This window comes from Mastigoproctus giganteus, chromosome 3, assembly GCF_048544385.1.
Source record: "Mastigoproctus giganteus isolate SK-2022 chromosome 3, ASM4854438v1, whole genome shotgun sequence".
NCBI classification, from domain to species: Eukaryota; Metazoa; Arthropoda; class Arachnida; order Uropygi; family Thelyphonidae; genus Mastigoproctus; species Mastigoproctus giganteus.
The window spans coordinates 225,657,541-225,672,450 of NC_143577.1; the positions used below are offsets into that span (position 1 = coordinate 225,657,541).

Genomic DNA, 14,910 nt, shown 5'->3' on the forward strand with positions numbered 1-14,910 from the left:
ATCATCGTGTACATGGTCTGTAAACAATCTTACCACACTCAATTGCATCTCAAAACATTGACTAATATTTAATTACTGTAAGCCTGGAGTAAGATGAAAGGATGGGAACTTCGCCGGTTAGAATATTTTCCGTGGGAGAAGTAAATTCGCTTTGTAAGGTACCTAGACAATGTAGTAGGTTATTTCCACCAACCGTAATAGTAGGTGTCACAATAGTATTTTCTGCAAGCCTGGTAATAATAAATTACGTAGTATGATTACATATTTCACGCTCGATGTCCCATGACAAGTGTAGAATTAAGTTGACATGCTCGAGTGATGATGATAAACTTTCTTTTCCTCTTTCAGACGGAAATTGCTAAGCGACTCAATGCTATCATAGCCCAGATCTTGCCTTTTTTGTCTCAAGAGGTAAGTGTAAAATGGAAATGTGTCCTCACCGTTTTGCATTATAATGTTGATATAATAAAGAGACTTACACAGTGATCGCTATTTATAAACCCAATACAAATAATGTACATTGTTCTCCAGTGTTTTGGAAATAAATGGATGGTTGCGTATCCATAATGCTTGGTGTCGCTCTCTGAATTCTAAATAGGAATTGGTCGGAGAAAACAAATTACCTAGAAGAGCAATTCTTTTACATTAAAACAAGCTATTGTGAGAAACTCGCTTACGATGGGAGAGATATTTGAAGTTATAAACGTCGAGATCACTCCGATGATATCAGTTCTATTTGATGAGTGAGTTTAAAGACAGTCAAAACTGCTTTAGACTGCATTCAATTGTTCGCTTTAACATTCAGCTGCTTTTTTTCTGTTAGAGAAGGAAACTGCTTTTTGAATAACGGCATTTTAGTATTACTGGTTGCAAGAGGAAGCTGAATAGAAAACTTTGATAAAAGCTAATTGAGATCGTTCAAGATGATATTGTTCTGACGGGATTTCGACAGTTGTCAGATTTGTGGCTTTGGTCCAAAAGGATGGATGATATCTTAGTTTATTTTGTCTTCTGTGACATATTGAAAATTGTTTGGATTTTTCAATTCATGTTTCCAGAGATTTTCGATTTTGTTAGTCTGTTACGATTTATGCTGTGTGGAAACAAGGTTCAAACCCTTTGTTTGGAGGAATGCTTTTGCAACCCTGCGTTGAGTTGGTTCCAAGCTCTTATAAGATTTTCCTCACAGCACACACAAACCAACCTTTAGAAAACACAATTACAGATATAAATACACAAGGGCACATCGTGGTTGGACTTGCCTTTAGGTAGCTAATCAATCCTTCCACCCTTCACAAACCGACACACTAGTTGTTATCTGAAAACAATGGGTGCTGTCTAAAAAAGACGAATACGTTGGTGTTAAAACATTATCTCTGTCCTTAAGAGGAGCCATTAACCTTACATGGTCGTTAATCATTTGATATTTATTTCTGTCATGCATGTATATCAAGTTACCAAAATATACAAAAAATAGCAATGAAAAAACATCCGATTTATGTAATTATTTCGCAATTTTAAAGTTAAAAACAAGTTTAATGTTGTGACTGTCAATCCCAAAAAGTAAACAGCAACTTTTTGTTTCTTTCCAGCACCAACAACAGGTGGCAGCAGCAGTAGAACGAGCGAAACAGGTAACCATGACAGAACTGAATGCTATAATCGGGGTGAGTGCCTTTTTATAACTGGGTGATTCTTGCATGTCGCAGTTTACATTTTAAGTTGAATAATTTACCGTTAGGCGTTTTCCGCTGCGGGCATTAACCCAAAAACAACCAAACCAGCCTTGGAACGCAAGCAGTTAACCCTTGCTGTCTTCAATTTCCTTGGCATTAATTCAGAACATGCATACCCCAGTCTTTACTTTCTTAGCTAAATCTAAACGCGAAAAATGAAAGAAAGAAAAAAATCAAGGTCGCCACCGTGAGTGAATGGATGAAGATATTTTGTTTTCTTTCTTTCTTCTTCCCCCTTTTTTTCCTGGAATTTAAGAGCCTAATTTTTTAAGCACGTTTTAAAGGTTTCCAATTAGTGATGGGTTAAATTCGATCCTTATTCGTTAATAGCATCGAGTGATAAAAGTGGTTCCGATGTTCTCCAGAACAATGGTTATCCGAGAGGCCCAACATTGTTGTGTGAGATGAAAGAAGCTATTGTATCAGTTAAGTGGCAAAACACGGTAACTTACACCTATTTATAGAAATACGCAATATCCACAAGGACGTTAGTACACTTCTCTCCGCTCTTCAATGACGTGCCCGTAGCGTTTGTTATTGCTGCCTCGAGATGAGTGTCACGGTACACCTACTCAACACCACAATTCACTTGGAGTTTTAACGCTGACGAGTTGGATGCCTTGGTAACATAGCGGCAACGGAAGTCCCAGGGTTCGGGTTACAGGGTGTTCCGCCGACATTGTACAACCTCTCCAAGTATTTTTGGAAGGCGGTACTAAATATTGGCATCGCCGCGACCGTTTATACAGCAGCTAAAAATATTGCCGCGCTCTTAACTTACTTGACCTCCGTGCCTCTCTAGTTTGACATTGCTCACGTGCCATTACCCTATTTCATCCTTGTTTTGGCAGTCATGCCATCTGGTGGAAAATATATTAAAGATTATTCGACGGATTATAGTTTATTGTACAAAAGGCTAATTTTTGTTAGATGCATTGAGTTCCATTATTCTACCTATTAAGGGTGACCAAGTTGCCTTCGGGTAGAAATAATAGGATAACAACAACGAAAGTATTTTTATTTTTCAGCATAGTCTCTTGCAAAAAAAATTTTCCAACGATGTTTAAAGGCTTTAATTCCTGCCAAAAAAAAAAAAAAAAACTTGTGATTGGCTAGCCCCCCTTTTCCGCCCAAAGACAGGGCCGATCATGGCTTCTGTATTTTGGGGCAAGGATGGGATTTTGTTTGACTACCTGGGAAAGAGTAAAACGATAACTGCTGAGAATTATTCATTACTTTTGGACAAACTGAAGGAGGAACTGAAAGTGAAACGCGGGGGAAAGCTCACCTGAAGGTTACTGTTTTTGCAGGACAATGCTCTGCCACACACACAGCACGTTAAACACGTGCCAGATTGGCTGAGCTAGGCTTCCGGCTTTTTCATCATCTCTCGTATTCATCAGATCTTGCATCCTCGGACTACCTCTTCCTAAATTGCAAAAAAACATTTCCAGGGTATTAAATCAACATTAAATGATGACGTCATACGAGCAACAGAAGCCTGGTTTAGGGAGCAGGCTTTTTTCGATTTCTATTTGAGGGGTGTATAGATACAGGAACATCGTTGTAAAAAAATTGTATACAGTTGAAAGGCGAATATATTGATTGAACTATATATATATAATTGGATTATTTTGTTTCTTTCTATTGTAGATCGAGAACTTATCAGTACTCCGTCGTAGGTTATCTCGCTAAGGAATTGCAAGCTTTTAAAATATTAATATCGAATAATTTCTTTTGCTATTTCGTCATCTTCTCAGAAATCTTTTTTTTTTTTTTTTTATCTCGCGTTGTGCAAACTGTAACATCTCCATCAACTTGGCAAAGCACAAAGCCAAGAATCGGTTACATTTGCAGTAGTCTCATTTTCTAAATGGGGGAAACGTTTTTCACCGGCAGATTATTAAAGCGAAAATGATACCGCTAAAAGTAAATCACTTGATATTTGGAATTGAGCCAGATACTTTTTCATTCCTCTGTTGTATTCGCCGGAGTTTATGGATTTGTAATACTTTAAGACGATAAAGACATTCCCCAATCTCGTTGTAGGCTTGTTGTAACCTTCGTCCTCTTAGCAAGTCATTGCCAATGCACTCACGCAAAGCCTTCCAGACATCTTTTCAATGACTTAACTAATTCCGAGATGCTTATCACCGCATATAATCCCTCTCCACCCAAGGAAGAGATGAAGAAGGAAGGGAGGGAATAAAAAAAAAGAAAAGAAAAAAAGAGGGAAAGCGAAGCAAACGTCATAATCATACCCGAGGCCACAAGGAACCAACTTCATGATGAGGAAATTGATGGCTTGGAACGGCGTGTCCCAGGGTACATGTTTAGATGGGCGTAATTAATCATTACAGCAGCAACTGGGTGTCGGCTTCCTGCTGGAAATAAATGGTGGCCAGCCTTTCAAAGAGGATTGTCTGTCAGCACGCGAGATAGCAAAGAGGAAGGAAAGCATGATGTTTATCTGAGAGAGAAGGCGAATAGTATACACAGCAGTTATTTCTAGCTATCGCGGTTACTCCGATGTTTCTCTGAAGCCATTTAAATGCTACACATGAAGCAATAAATCCTTATGCAGCTTAAAAAGAAAGAAAAAAAACTTAACGCCAATGCGTTCTTAATTTGTTAATGAAAGATAGCAGTGCACTCTGATGCTTTGTGTGGAAAAAAATGTATAATCACAAATAGTTGATAAAGCGCTTTCAGACAGATGCTTGTAGGGGGTTACTTTTTTTAATTTAATTTTTTTTATTGAAGAAACTCTATTTCATACTTAAATTGCTTGTAATGGATATAATTACATGGGGTCCTTACAAACGCGTAGTATTAAATGGAATGAATAATTAGCATCAAATGGTGTAGTAATAAAAACAAGGCAGATAATTACGAAGACGCCCCAGTATTTGGATATCTCAAAAACGTGTGTTAAGGGTGATGTAACGTATTATGGTTCTAATAAATGATGAAAGGAAAAGTTTATAATTAATAAGTTAGAAGGAGGGAAAAAAATATAGGACGTTGATTTATTTGTGGATAATTTCAGAGTTGGAAAGCGTATTCAAAAAAAATTTTTGGTGTTAAAATTAGAAGATATATATGATACCGAAGATTTTAATGGGTGATGGTGTCCCATTTCTCCTTCCATCTCGCCTCCCGCTTAAAAATTCTTCAACGCTGCTAATTTTTAAGTTTTTCGTATTTTTTGTGTTGTTAATTCAATACCTGTTTGAAGCAAATCTGTGAATGCCAATTCTATTTTTAATTCTTAACTTAAAATAAGGGAAGTCAAATTGTCTCTGTGTGGGCGTTAAGGTGGACAGTCGCTTTAATTGGCTTTCATTAATAATACATTTATTATCTTATATTAATTATTTTCATCGTTAAGCTGTCATTCATCGTAATTTATGACCAGGCTATTATCAAGTTATTTTTCATCATTCATTAATTATTAGTTCCCTAATAATATACTTGAAAAACCGATTTTTTTACCCCCTTCACTTTTAGAAACTCCTACGTGAATAATTTAAACTCCTATGGCTGTACCGCATGCATGAAAAAGTTACTTTTTTATTGTTTTTAACATTAAATTTTTAACATTTAATTAATCATAATTCCAATAGACTTTTCTCTCTCCCTTTAACGGGAAAGTCTATTGGAACTCATGTACAATTGACTCAATAGGTGTATATTCCTTTTTTTAATTTTCCTTTTTTTCTAGCAACAGATGCATGCCCAACAGATTCCACCACATGCTCATGCACCTCCTATCCCCATGATGCCACATGCTGCCGCTATGGCAGGCCTGCAGCCTCCAACGATGCCTCCAACCAGTGCTGCAGGATTATTAGCTCTCTCAAGTTCCTTGGCTGGTGGCGCACCTTCTGCTCATTTATCAACGGCGGTTTCGTCGGCAAGTTCTGTAGCTGCGTTGAAAGAACACCGAGATGAGAAAAGGTCCAGCAGCGGTGAGATAACTCCCTTTTAGTATTTAAGTCGGTTTAAAGGCTTTTCATGAATACGATTGCGCAGCTTTGAAAGATATAAAATAGCAACTTGGTTCTTAGTGTTGTGCCGAAAGATGAAAAAAAAAAAATTTATTTTTTTAGCAGGCGGGCGTTCTAAACAAATTGTTTAGCAGACAGATAAATATAAATAACATAAAAATTAATGGTATAATTACAGGTTTGACAATTAAGTTCCAGTATAAAGAATACCAGATATTAGAACGTAAAATTTTTTTTTATATTTTTCAGACAATCGCTGCAGATTTTTTTAACCCTCAATTCCTCTGTCACATTTCTTTAATATTTTTTAGCTATCATATAATTTTTTTAGCTTGTACATGATTTTTCGGTACAAGACGTAATCTGAGGAAGATAATCAAGCGAATAAAGGGGGCGGTTAGTTCTAGATTCCCACGCTTTGCCAAAAATTCTTCAATAATCAGCGAAGAATGCTGCCCAGCTGTTGTGCCAACAACCATGCCCAGCTCTGTTTTTCTCCAAACTGAGGCCTTACTTGGTGGAACAAGCTCCTTGTGATTGATTCCTTTGTTGTAGAAGGCAATAAGCATCATTTTGATTTTTGAAAACGAAATTTTTTGTCTCAGAGAGCATGTCGATCGCCATTCTATGTTTTGTCTCTTTCTGGATCGTATTCGAAACGAACTCGTCACCTGTTACGTTCGAATCATCATCAGCCACTTCAATGAGAGTTATTCGCATGCTTCGACCCTGAGCAGCTCTGTTCATCAGTCAAACAGTACGGAAGGAACATAAAGCTGGTTTTCCGTTTGCCCAAATCTTCTGTCAGGATTTTAAGAATTGTTTTTCTGTTAATGTGAAGTTGTTCTTCCATCATTCGAAGATCAAAAAACTGTCGTATTAACGACAGTTTTTTGTTCCTTTATGTTCCTTCCGAGTACGGAAGGAACATAAAGCTGGTTTTCCGTTTGCCCAAATCTTCTGTCAGGATTTTAAGAATTGTTTTTCTGTTAATGTGAAGTTGTTCTTCCATCATTCGAAGATCAAAAAACTGTCGTATTAAGTTACACGAGAACATCAGCCATCCATGTGTATACGAGTATGTATATCTGTAAATTGCGTGTGTTCTCTGGTCGGTTTGCCTGTTTTGCTTGACAAAAAACCAGGGATTTCGGAAGGAAAAACCTTGCTATCATTGTCTGAGATCGACTACTTCAGCCATGGGTGTGGAAAGCCCATAACCCAGCCCTTTTCCATCGGGTCTGGTGAGGATAGTGATTGTAACTACTGTGCTACTCACGAGGACTTATGCGACAATCAGACGTAGTCAGTGTGCAGACGACCATTTCTGGGGTTTGAAGTGTTGTTGACGTTTACAGCGCTTGTCGTCTTCCAGATGCTCAATCTTCTATCTCGAAATCTTCCAAACCATTAAAAAAATCGCACTTTATCCCGACTTGAAACATAATTTTATATTCGCCCTTTGATCCATTACGTAATACAACCAACACCTTGAACACCGGAACAGCTCTAACACGACTGCGTACGAACGACTTACGGTATCCAAATAGCCTTGTAGAGTAAAGCAGTAACGTAGATCAGCTACCACGTCATGTTTCATAATGCTTTGGTATGCATGTAATGGAGTCAGAACTGGAACTTAATTGCCAAATCTTGTATAATAATCATGCACATGATACCTCCGTATAGTCTTTATTTGCTGCGTCTCTGGGCTCGATTTGCATTCGAACGTCATTTCAAATTGTTTTTTCTTCTCTTAGCCACCTGTTTCTTTTGTTCATTACATTTTTATTTTAAGGTGATTTTATTTCCTATTTTTCAAGTTCTAATCGGCTGCTTTTATTGTCAGGAGGTCACATCCGCAAGGTCTTGCAAATTTGTAAATTTGCATGTCTTCGTTTTTCTAAGTTGCTTTTTTTTCCTCCCCTTTATTCTTTAGATCATTGAAGAATGCCAGCGTTCACTTTATAATGTTCACCCTGGGATTCTCTCATCAGCAATGCTTTTTGATCTCTAAATCAGCTCTGGCGTCTAAACAAAACCTAAGCATGTCTTCTGTTCTAATTTGAGATAAGTAAAACGCAGGAAGAAATTTTTGTTGTTGTTTTTTATATAATCCCAGATCAATTACGATACCATTTAGCTATAACAATGGATCCAATTACCATCCTATTCAGTGCCCTGTCTGCCAGGTATTTTTTGTTTTCCTTTTATGAATAAAGAAGTCTCCTAGACCGGAGGATAGCAATGCATCAGGCTGGCTGAGGTCTGAAAAGAAACTTCATTTGTTTTACCTGAAGCATCTAACTGCTGTTCAAAAAATAGCTTGATTGTTTATTTACAATATTTAATCGAAGTTTTTGAAATTATACATGACATCGGAGTCTGCCAGTTGCACATTTTAAGTGATTCCAACTCTAGTTTCTTGAGGGGTTAGTAGAATCAGGAGTTGCATTCAGTTATTGACTTTCTGATCCTCTCTTCTTAAACCTGAAAGGGTAGTTTACGATAAACGAATCCGCTTATGGTTTCTACATACGTGATTGATTAAAAGAGCAGATGCACACTCCTGGCGTTATTTAGTAAATTTAAAATTCTCGTATAATGTGTTAAGGCGATTTTGAGCATCTGTGAGTTTATATAATCGTCTTCTGGAATACCGCTGTGGTGCGATCTACTGTAAATATTGATTTCTTGGCGTACTTTTTCTTTTATGCATGGTCCAATGGCATTGAAATTTTCTTAGAGACCCACGATTATCATATTCTGTGTTCATGGTAGCCGATAAAGAAATTTACAATTTAAATAGGCACTCTTATACAAACCCTTATATTCACTTTATTGCGATATGAATTTCGAGTTAGGATCTTATTCGAAAGGGATAAATGTGCATCAAAATGGAGATCGCACGCAAATTTCGCATGAAATATTAATAGGACATTAGGTGCTGGAAATGTAATTGATAATATTTATTGGTTTAAAGAATTTGCAGTAGACAGAAGCCTTTCGATGTTTTTTAACTAAAAAATTTGTTACCGGCTATGGTATTGGTTCTATCCTCAGTGGTATGTTGAGAGTTTGCAAGGACAGCAACGGTCAATTCAAAGGTGGATGGAGATGTTGGATAAGCTCGTCTAATTTCATGTCACTGAAGACTTGAAGTTGTATTCTTAGAGAAGGAATTGGACTCCAGGCGAAATTTTTTGTTTAGTTCTCTTTTTCAAAGGATCTGCAGTGAGAATTAGTGTGTCGATTTGCATATTTTCTCAAGCGTCATGGCCACATTTTGCAAAGGTTGTTTTAAAATTTAAAGATATGCTTTCATTAATGGAGACAGCGAAATGTCCGTTGAATCTAAAGAGAACGGCGGTCTGTGCAATTTCAAGATTCTCAGTATGAAAACAGGCCACGTTTTTGCTTGTTTAATTGGTGCATTTTCATTTCAGTGAATGGAGATCATCCATTGAGGTCTTTGAAAAGCAGTTTTAGCATCCTAACTATTGCTCGTTGAACATCCAGAAGTGGGTGAAAAACTTTCAAATGTGAATAGAACAGATACAATAAAATTCATTATTAACCAAAATAATCTGTTATAAAAACTTTTTAAAATGAAGTTAAACTGTATGATAACTTTATATATGCATTCTTGGTATTAGGGCTATGGGTCGTTCACAAATTACGTTTGGTACATTCGTGCCCTCCAAGATACCTTTACCTCTCAGTAAGTAATATTTTAACTCACCCTATTCTTTAAGGCACTGCCTGATAGCTCTTAACCCGACTTCGATCTAAAATTGTGTAAACAAGCTCGACAAACATGCTTGTTCTCTCTTCAGGTAATATTAATTCTAAGCTTATAAACACGCATGAGTTTTTAGTATAATTGATGTATTCTGTAAAGTTAAATAAAACGCGCTAGCTCGGCGACCGAAATTTGGTCCTTAACCGGGGAGGGGAAAAGTTAAGAGCCACTGAACTGTTTGTTCCACATTTTGTTATTTTAATAATGGAAGTTTAAATAGTGCAAATTTCCGTTAAATTTCCCAATAGGCTCGAAGCATTTTGTTGTATGCATTATTTGAAGAAGACTATCGAGTTACTGAAAATATATACGTAAGCCCTAGAAAATATGGTTCCATTTTCCAATGAATTCTGTTTTAAAACTTTGTGTAATTTGTGAACGTCCCCCATAGCAAGCAATTAATTAATTGCTTTTCATAGTAGTTGAAGATCATTAAAGTCACGATTTTGTTTGATCCAGCTGTGGTAACTACTTCAGCCCATTTAAAATGTAGATGACAGTTATTAAAACGTATATTGATTATAAAGTTTCGTTTTCTTTTTTGTCATTATTAATTCATAGTTTACAATATCTGGCAGTGTCCTTGGGGGTTCTCAGAGCTTGCGGGCCGTATTTTAATCAACTCGGCATTTCGGAAATAAAAATCGCTCCGATCGCCAGGCGTATCTCTCTCAGAATCCAATATTAAGTTTATTGATCTCTCTCTCTCTCTCTCTCTCTCTCTCTCTCTCTCTCTCTCTACCCCTCACTCCCTATCCCCCGTCTTGTTATTTTTGGCAGATATTTTTATTGCCAAATGCTTTTGTTGCGGTCATAGAATGGTCTAATGTTTAAATATTAATGTACGTTACGTCGAAAGAGCAGTTTGAAATGTTAGTCATGTCATTATTGCTAAGAATTTTTCTTATGCTTGATAGCAAAGTTCTACTCTTTCTTTCACTCCCTCTTCTCTTTCGAGCTTCCCTTCCCTTTGTTCCTGACACTGATATCTGTAAGTAACTGGCAGAAAACGGATGAGTACGTCTGAAAGCGGTTGCGCGCGGATAAAACAGCCCTGTCTCTGAGAGCTCCCGAGATTGCACTGGCTAGAAAGAACATCCACAGAAGATAACCACTAACTTTCTCCCGTATCATCTCTTTCTTCCGGCATTGTTTTCTCTGTCGGGGTTCCATCGTGGTTGCCATGGAAATCCATCGATTCTCCATCGCAGCTCATAGCGCGGAAGACAGACACGTAAGTACCCTCTTACGCTTTTCATCCTTTTCCGAGTGCTGGCACTCGCCTGCTATAGATCATCTACTGTAAGTGGATTATTTTTGTCTTTCCCATCGTTTTCTCTCTTTCTCTCTATCTTAACCTTTTCCTTCTTTTTTTTTCTTTTTTTTTTTTTTCTCTTCTTCTTTTCCCCCTCCTTGATTTTTTATTTTGTCATCGCAAGCAAAGAAACAGCGGGACTCAATATGTCTTTGTGTTGGGCGAAGAAAGGACGGCAGGCAACAAAACCCTGGAAGCGAGCCAGAAGATTATTGGAGATAGTGCAAAGAAGCGGGCACCATTTTCAGCTTGTATAAGCAGAAAACGCGTTTTAACGCCGGTCGCTTGTGGGAGAGGATACAGCTGAGCTGAGCAGAGATGAAAAGGAAAGAGAGAGAGAGAGAGAGAGAGAGAGAGAGAGAGAGCACATTCTATCGATTTTTGGGGTGGGGCGAACGGAGCGGGGGAGGGGGTTGAAAGCATTATTAAGCCGAGGTAACGTCATCAGCTCCTGTGCTTCGGTTCTGGTGATGGGCAAGACGCTGGCGCACGTATTGGGAACAGAGCGACTGTTTGAAATGTCATTAGAACCTGTCTTAAATCAGCCGCCGACACGGACACATACTCCCACAAGAGTCGTGGAATAAATAAACCACGTCACGTCGCCGTGATTGCAGAGAAGCCGAAAGCTTAATTGTAATTAGTGCCAAAGCTGAGCATCGGTGGTGAAGTGGTATGTACTTTATCGGTTAAATTACTCATCTAAATATCCGTGTTGGTGGACGAGTGCTAATAACAAGTGCCTGTCTATGTTCACCGAAGTCGCTTTGCTCATACAGAAGTCATATTTGTTTAACAACTCTCCGAATTTTAATATCTGAAGAGGATGCCATCCCACTGGTCCCGCCCGAAAAAGTCAAGCTATTTTTAACAGCAATTAATGGAGTTTTTTTTTGTTTTTTTTTTATCTTTTTATCTCTCTGTCTCTCTGTCTCTCTCTCTCTCTCTCTCTCTCTCTCTCTCTCTCTCTCTCTCTCTCTCTCTCTCTCTCCCCACCTAGTATTTTAAGACTTGCCATTTATTTGATGGCTAGTTCACGTAATTTTTGGTTGTTAATGTTTATTGGAAAGAACTGGACTCGGCGAGTTTTTGCAGTCGGTTAAGCAGTGCAGTAGTTTGAAATTTAGAGAAATTTCTTCCGATGACTCCCATCTGATTCTAAATATACGGATTGGTAGGTTCTGTTAATTGTATTCTACCTTCGCCTGTTTACCTAATTTTTGGCACCTGGCAAATGTTTGTTGTCTGTGTTAATTTCCTTACTATTTCCCTCTTACTTTCTCTGTCTCAGTATTCGTCTCCTGCCCACTAAATCAGTGCTTTCTTGATGTAGTCTACAGTTTGTTCCAAAAGGATGAGTAAGTCTTTTCGCCCCTTATAATAGGAAACGGATGGAGTAAATGGTCCGCGGACTGAAAAGATTTCAAAAACTTTTTAAATTATCAGTAGAGTTACGCCAGTAGCCTGACTGTTTAAAGTGGCATTTTCGAGTTTCAGTTGCTTTCCAGTTTCAATCATAGCATCATTGCCATTCTTTCAACTTCGTTCTTTTTCTTGTATTTTTTAAATTTCCCTTTAGAGCTTACTTTTCATACTTTTTTCTAAGTTTGGTTCTGTTGGAAGCGGTACACAATCGCCGTTAGAGATTTATCTTTCTTGAAATTAATTATTGTTACTCGTATTCTCTTTTTTCTGCCTTACCCCTCCTTTGAGTTTCTTAAACACATACCTAGTAGTCCCTGCAGACCTTGATAATTCAGCTTCATGGAAAATAGTGGGGATAGAGGTATAAAAAACAATAAAAACATACGCTTTTAAGAAAAAAAAAACGAAAGAAACAGATGTTTATGTAATACTTAAAAAGTTATATCGTATATGCGAATGGCTTTACCGAATTCATTTTAAAAATGAATTGGTCGCGGCATGGTTAATTCCAAAGTCGGATAAATGAGAGTTGAGTGTGTCATGCACCATACCCGAGTTAGTCTAGGCGAGGATTGCATGTTCCCCTCCTCAGCCCCAGAAAGTAAGGGTTTTTCATCCCCAAACTGAAAATTGACCATAAAATACCAGAAATTTACTGACATAATATACTAATGCCTCGTGGCTTTATTTGCCTTAGCATAGTTTCTAAAAAACCCACCCCTAACTCTACTCTCTCAGTTTACTTTTACTTCTCTTCCAAATAGTCAGACTTTTTTCTTTCTGAAAATAATTCCGACATCGTATGTCTATCCACTTCATATTTCTTTCACAAGTTCTCTTCAAAAAGTACTCTTCTTATTTCATGCATGACAACGATACTTTAATTAGAACTGATTCCTCGTAGTATTATAGTTAATCATACCATTATTTGCCGGGTTGCGTTGCAAATCCCAATAATCAGTCCCCAAGGATAGTTTTTATTGAACTGCTGCATCCTGATAACAAATTTTCATCTTAAGATTAAATATTCAGCCATAGGTAAAAATGTATAGCCTATCCATTTAAGGCTTGCTCCTTGTCGAAATAAAGTCATCCGCTTCAAGTTTCTTTTACGAATATTCACATAACTTCATCACTAGCCGTTGCCGGTTTACAGATCTTAGAAAAAGAAACTTGTTATTAGAGGGTGACATAAGCAGACTAATAAAAAGTGCTAAAGAAGATTAAGATTGTTGTTCGATCTAAAGTCCAGCGACCCATAAAGTATTACTCATAATTATATTAACTCTCTGGAGAATTGAGAATAGCAAGTCCTCTCGTCATTTCAAATGAAATAAAAGTATAATCTAATTGATGGTATCAACCGTTAGGTTCTTTTATGTAATATATGTTACTTTAGCTGTTAAAAAAATTGCAGTGAACAGTTTTTAAAAGGAATGGTGGACGGGGGAAAAAAATTCTAACGTAGTGCCAAAAGAATAAAATAAAAATAAACTTTGTGCTTCGGTTGGTATGAGCAGTGCCACAAGAGATAACAGTAGATCATCTGTATTCTATTCACGTTTGAAAAGTTTTTTTTGGTCAGTTGGAGACTTATATACTAAATCAGATTCTTAGGATCAAAATTACTTTTTTGGCAGAATGGTATATACAATCTTTTTTTTTTTTTTTTTTTCAGTGTACAGTAAATCAACAACAAAAAAATTCTCCAATACAATTGCAGCCGCATTGATAATTTCAAACATCTCTAGAGCCAGTTTTCGCCTCCGTTTCTTGGCTTTTTTTTTTCTTCCTTGTTTTTGCTTCTTGGATGAATTTCTCCATTTCTAAAATCTGTATTTCGAATTCTTAGTTCAGTGGCTCAGTATCTTTTGATGGATTACGTTGTTTGAGTTTCTTGACATCGGTGTTCAAATAGTCATCAATCTTTGATTACTCCTTATTGTTATAGTAAGACCATGGGTGTATGGAAAGAAATTTTTCATGAATATAAACCGGAAGTACACCTGTGGATTGCTTAATGTCAGTATTCCAAATTAATCTTGTAACATTGCGATATATGGTGTATAGTTTGTAAACTCTACTTAACACGATGCCCATTAGTGTATTCGCAATCTGAAATGATGTTTGTTATTAGCAGTTGACGAACTAAGTCAGTTGATGATGGGTAATATGGGAAATGATTCTGGTGTAAACTTCCAAGTGAATGGAGAACTTGAAAAGTATTTATAAGAATTTGCGATGCCTGCCTTATGTAGTGCATTCAAAGGGCGAACAAAATCGGCAGCTCTTCTCTGGCATGGAGATTTCAATTAATGGTGTAAACTTTCAAGAAGGATGTAGATGGGTGGTTGACTGAAAGATAATGACGAAGTCATAACATGCAAAGTTATCGTAAGTTAGGAAACATCCAGGAGAGAGAGAGAGGGAGATCATTAGAGTAATCGAAAGATACGAGAAAGTGGCACTTTGCCAGCAGATGGATCATTGCTTAAGATCTGGCATTATTGCTTTAGAAAACTGCAATCATGAGTGAAAAATCACTAATGGTGTCTCAATAAACGATTATGTCAATGGCTTTTGGAGTTTGATTTTCAACAAGATTAATTGTTGAGTTCAAAT

General features: G+C 37.2%; 1 protein-coding gene across 2 annotated transcripts in view; it reads left to right on the forward strand.

Annotated features, from left to right (window-relative positions):
* LOC150088796 (transducin-like enhancer protein 4) overlaps positions 1–14,910 on the forward strand; it is a 223,962-nt gene that overhangs the window by 160,628 nt on the left and 48,424 nt on the right. The window contains exons 5-8 of one of the 2 annotated variants that reach the window (XM_090370904.1): positions 349–411; positions 1,593–1,667; positions 5,461–5,707; positions 10,760–10,782. In XM_090370904.1, the coding sequence (XP_090227030.1) occupies positions 349–411; positions 1,593–1,667; positions 5,461–5,707; positions 10,760–10,782 (408 nt within the window). The remainder of the gene's footprint in view (positions 1–348; positions 412–1,592; positions 1,668–5,460; positions 5,708–10,759; positions 10,783–14,910) is intronic. The other variant, XM_090370905.1, reaches the window with a different exon arrangement.